Here is a 5,326-nt window from a genome sequence, read left to right on the forward strand (position 1 = left end):
TTTAGCTACTTTTCATGTAAAGATAAATATGAATGAAAATATTTTTCAAAATTCGGAAAATATTCCAGCATAATATACTGGAGTTCGAATTTTTTGCATGTAAACTTTCAGCATAATATATTGAAGTTCCAGCATAATATACTGAATTTTCAACATAATATGCTAGAAGTTCATACACAAATACTCCTATTTTCAATATATTATGCTGAAATTTTCAATATTAGCAGCAAAATAATGGCTATTATTCAATCACTTTACAAACGCCCACTATATTTCAACTAGTAAAACCTTGCCAGCGAGTGCTATTTTCACAAATACAACCCGATGCCACATAGGTGGAATCCAATTCAAAATCTGCAAAATTTTTACAAGGGTTTAGTTAAGGGTTTTGTGGGAGTGATTACTCAATGGAGGGCAGGAAGTTGGTAGCAAAGCAATTCCTCAAGGACAAAAAATTCTGGGTCGCCTCTTTCCTCGTTGTCTGGGCTGCTGCTCTGCAGGTAATATAATTTTGAAGTAAAATGCTTGGATACTGATTTCCACACATCGTGCACGAACTAATGGCGAAAATTGTGCAATTTTCGTGCAGGGGCACATGATGTGGTTGCAGAGGCAAGATTCTTTCAAGCACAAATTTGGAAACTTAAACGACGAAGGCACCAATCAACAGGATAATCACTCGTCAAATTAACTACTTGTGAGATTGACTTGGATATTTTCTTCTCTTTCTTTTGATGGGATTATGAACTTGACGAAATTTTGTTTGACAAGAGTAAAATAGCGAAGCCTTTTTTATTTATTAATAATATGGTAGTGTCCAGGAGCGGGTACGTTGACTAGCTCAAGTGTATATTAAGAATTAGAAAGATGGGAAGAAATAACCTAGTTATTTTTTTCTCTAATTTGAACCTGAGACTTCATGGTTCTCCGCCCATTTCATTATCCATTAGGCTACAACCTTGGGCGCATATCAGAGCCCTTTTCTGATGGCATATTGGATAAATTTCCTGTCTTCATATGTTAGGGTCATGACTTTTGCTGCATTCTTATGAGTGAAATTTTGAGTTTTCCTTTTGAAGTATCAATATGATTGACATATATAATTTACCTATTGATGGTCTAATAAAGAGATGCCTTTCAGGAACCTCCAATATGCCATAACGTTTTTGATGAATTGGTGGACTATTTGTATCCTTTAAGGGCAGGGAATGCCTAATAAGAACTTATAGATACAGTTGATGATGCTCTCAATAGCCCATCTAAACTCTACATGGCTCTAATTTCTTCTTTGTACTCTTGCTTGGTTCTTTCTAGTAGTGTTGTCAAATGCAAAAAGCTACAAGGCCTGTTAGAACCTAATTCAGAAAGCTAGTGAAGAAACACGACAGTTATTTGAAATTATGTGGGGAATGCTCGTGTTTTTAGTGCCAAGTAAGTAAGAACTTTTTTTTAAACACACACACACACATGCATATCAAATATCAAAGATAGGTCATGTATTTTTCTGATCAGTCAAAGAAAATTCATCCATAAGAGACGTTAAGCAATGTTTCATCAATATGGTGAGCAAAATTATGCAATGTATCAATCTGGTAACCATCAGATTTTTATCAGTAACATAAGCATATTCATCTATAGCATCATCTTCTTTCTCATTATGATGACTCTCATTAGTATCCACCTCCTCTTCTATCTTAATATGCTGAGATTAAAACTTGAAGCTTAGGTTGAGATAGCTCTTGTATGTTAAGCTTCGCTATCTATTGCCCTTGGCACATCACTGAAGTTATATATATATATATATACACTTTTTTTGAGAAAATAAACTCTATATATTTCATAAATTACTGCTAGTAGAGTTATAGAACTGTTTAGGAATTGAATGGGAACATTTGCACTTAATTTGAAATTTTGTTGCTTTGTTATTGTTGCCATCATAAGACCAAATTTTTGTTCATCTTTTGGTAATAGTGGTATCATAATTGGAATCTTCTCTCGTATTTCAATGCTTGGAACTGGTTTTTCTCTACAACTATCCATTACACTTCTGGAGTTATCAATGATAGATCCAGATAGAAGTATTCAGGATTTTAGCAAATAGCAATCTCTGTTATGAATGATGCAATTAGCATTCCCATTTTATTCTCTTGGGCTAGTCTTGTCAAATGATATTTGGTCTCTTAAATTGAACATGCTGGACTTTTTTGTCAATGGATATCCCATAAAAGCCATAACATTGTGGTGCTAGTATATATAGAATTCGATAGTTGGTAGATTTCATAGAAACATTTACACCATGTGCAAGTGTATGCTATTGCTGAGTTATATGTTCGATAGTTGTTGAATGTGTTAAATTACTGCCAAGAAGATTACTAAAGGTGAAAAATTCACAATGTAACTTGATGGTTTGTACTGTGTTAGGTAGTCATGTTTCCACCATAGGACTGGCAGGTTATTACCAAGTCATCTATTGGATAGTTTCGGAATTTGTTAGCCAGTAATTATCAACGGTGATAAAGGAATAACTGCAGATTTTGGAGTGTATCTGCTGTACCATGACCGCAGTTGTTTATGCAAAATAAGAATAATGACATCAAAATTGTATCAAAAGATTATTTTGATGTGTATAAAAGTTTTTTTAATTTGTTAGAAGGATATGTTTCAATAAATACTCATCTACATTGGACAACCATCATTTTTATCCGTCTATTTCATTCATTCAATGAGATTTGCTTTGAGCAAGAGTTGTATATTATCTACATCAGTTGTGGTGAATTGACGTCATTGGTAATAAATACGGGAGTCCGGTCTTCACCCTGGAACCAGTTATGGAGGATGGTGATTTCTCTGTGTGTTTTATGTGGTTGAGTAAGTTGAATGAGTGCTTATTTCCTACCGGAATCAAAGGTGAAATGATTTTGATTGGAGAACTGAGAATGATTCTTGGTGGTTATCTGACTTTGTCACCTAGTATTAAAGCTGACAAGCTTATGTAGATTTTCCTTAGATAAATGCTAAAGAATAAAGTTATACATAACATGCAGAAATGACGAGGGCAGCTTCTGTGGTAGGTCTACTTCCTAAGCTCGGTGTGAATCATTCAATTGCAGTTAAAAGTGTGAAATGCTTTCACCTTATGTATTTCTTGGAATTTTGAGGATGTCTTGCTCAGGCTAGTTAAGCATTAACTGAGAACTTGAGCTGTTACAAAAACTTGAAATGACTAATGAGAATATGGGTTGGTAAGTTTTCTGTCAGTTTACTCCAATAGAATATGTAATTTGTTCATGTGGGTCGGGTGTTTTCTACTTCAAGATCTACCTGTAAATGGCGGACACATTAGGAACATTAGTTACGCACAAACACCCTAGATGTGAACGTAGAGGTGGAGCCATGATTTGATGATTGCTGGTGCCATAGTCTTTAATGCAAACCTTTAATCTTCATATAACTAGATTAATATTATGTCAATTGATACCATCTTAGAAAATTTTGAAAATCAAGGAATAAGATTGTTTACCCTCAAACTCGGATAACAATTAAATTTATAAGCGATTTTAAGGATACGCGGATTAACTTGACACAAAATGATAAATTAAGTTGCTATTGAGTAAATAAAGATAAATAAATTCAAACCACATGAGTTGGATAATTTCAGCCTTGATGGAACAATTTCCCTCGAGCTGGGCTCACCACGACCGGTGTCGATAAACAGAAGAATAAGAGCTTAAAGAAAGAGAAAATAATAATGTATTGCTTTTGAGTGCATGTTACAATGTGTAAAAATAAATTATTAGACCCCCTTTATATAATAGGGGAGCCCTATTTTAGGTACAACTCTATAAAAAGGTAAAAAATTTTCTGATTCACTGATTGTCGGCTCCTTATCGATACGCGCCGAGATCCCCGCCGTAATATTCGGCCGGTCCCGAATATTTTGGCCTTCTGTTGGCTATGCTGGATTGTCTGACAATGTTCTTCGAAGTCGCTCGAGGCTACGACAGATTCCGGGATCATGGCCTCGATATTCTCGAAGGCAGGCGTCATGCCCCCGGGTTCTAGTCCGGTGGGATTTTGGGCTCGGTTTCGGTCCCTTATTGCCATGTCTCGAGCTTTGGCTTATCTTGTCGGAGGCTAGGATGCATCATGAGGTCGGTTTCACCCGTATACAGATAGTCCCCTCGTTTTTCGGAGAGTAAACGACGAGAAACGACATGAGCTTCCGATTCTTGCTTCGAAGCATCGTAACAGAAACGACAAAACAACTGAAACGTCTCGTCAGTCAAGTCTTAATGGCATTAAATTCATGTCAGCCGGCGGTCGGCTGTCCCTGGATGCGAAACATCGCTAAAATACTATAAATACCCCCTTTGTTCATTTTAACTTTACATCCAAACCTTCTACCTTCGTACCTTTAAGATTTCAATATTTTCTAGCACTTTTACTCAGGTTTTTCGAGATTCTTTGCAAGAATTTTTACCCGTCTTCATCTTAAGCCATCAAGTCCAATCTTTCAACTTCCTTTCTTTCTCCACCTTTCTTAGATTTTCCTCCATTGTATAAAGAAATGGCAAAGACTTCAAAAATCGTTCCCCAGAAAGAAACCCCTTCTACTTCGCGGCCGGCTACTGAGGCCGAGGAGACTGTTTCGCGCGCTGCCATTGACGAACCAGTAGCTGAACCCCTTTGAAAATGTTCATCCCCGGGGGACGCTCGGTCAACATCGATTTCAAGGTTGAAAAACCTTCCTCCGTACAAGGCCAGTGTGAGGAGGTCTCGAGATACATCTGCTCGATCACTGAAGAAGTCCTCCATATGGTCCGAAAAGACTGCAACTGGGTCGGTAATGACATAGTAATCCCCCACCCCGATGAGACCATCACTACCTATGTCGAGGGATACTCAAGTGTTTACACTTATCCCTTTACACTGGGCCCGGTGGACCCGATCATCATTAATTTCTGTAAGAGATACGAGGTATGCCTCAGTCAGATCCATCCTTCACTGTGGAGGATTGTGATCCTCCTTCGGTTCTTTGTGAACAAAATCGATGGATGCTCATTCACCATCGACCATCTTCTTCGTTTATACAGTCCTCGAATTTTTCGGGGGGGGGGGACTGATAAAGCTCGTGCATCGGGCCAGTAAAGCCCCGTTATCAAGTATTGATGAGGACCGGGATCGGGGCTGGCAAGGCTATTTTGTTCGAGTGTGGACTTCGGACTTAATCCCAGCTGAGTGCATGCCATTTTCCGAGAAGTGGAATACCTCACGTAAGTATGATTTACTTTTGAATGTCGATTCTACACTTACTTCTCTTTTTCTT

The 5,326-nt window shown here is 37.6% G+C and overlaps 1 protein-coding gene across 4 annotated transcripts; it reads left to right on the plus strand.

Annotated features, from left to right (window-relative positions):
- Positions 1-283: 283 nt before the first annotated feature.
- Positions 284-2,742, plus strand: LOC104108799 (uncharacterized). Of its 4 annotated transcripts, none has more exons than XM_070174956.1 (3): positions 284-500; positions 590-697; positions 1,142-2,415. In XM_070174956.1, exons 1-2 carry the CDS (start codon positions 408-410, stop codon positions 689-691), a joined length of 195 nt encoding a protein of 64 aa, XP_070031057.1. In that variant the 5' UTR covers positions 284-407; the 3' UTR covers positions 692-697; positions 1,142-2,415. The 4 variants fall into 4 exon arrangements, with proteins under 4 accessions (XP_070031057.1, XP_009616225.1, XP_033515238.1 ...); XM_009617930.3 differs by lacking the exon at positions 1,142-2,415 and adding an exon at positions 2,426-2,742 and having other exon boundaries at positions 285-500; XM_009617927.4 differs by lacking the exon at positions 1,142-2,415 and adding an exon at positions 2,422-2,742 and having other exon boundaries at positions 290-500.
- The last annotated feature ends 2,584 nt before the right edge of the window (positions 2,743-5,326 follow it).

The sequence above is a fragment of the Nicotiana tomentosiformis genome, chromosome 5 (genome assembly GCF_000390325.3).
Source record: "Nicotiana tomentosiformis chromosome 5, ASM39032v3, whole genome shotgun sequence".
Lineage (NCBI taxonomy): Eukaryota > Viridiplantae > Streptophyta > Magnoliopsida > Solanales > Solanaceae > Nicotiana > Nicotiana tomentosiformis.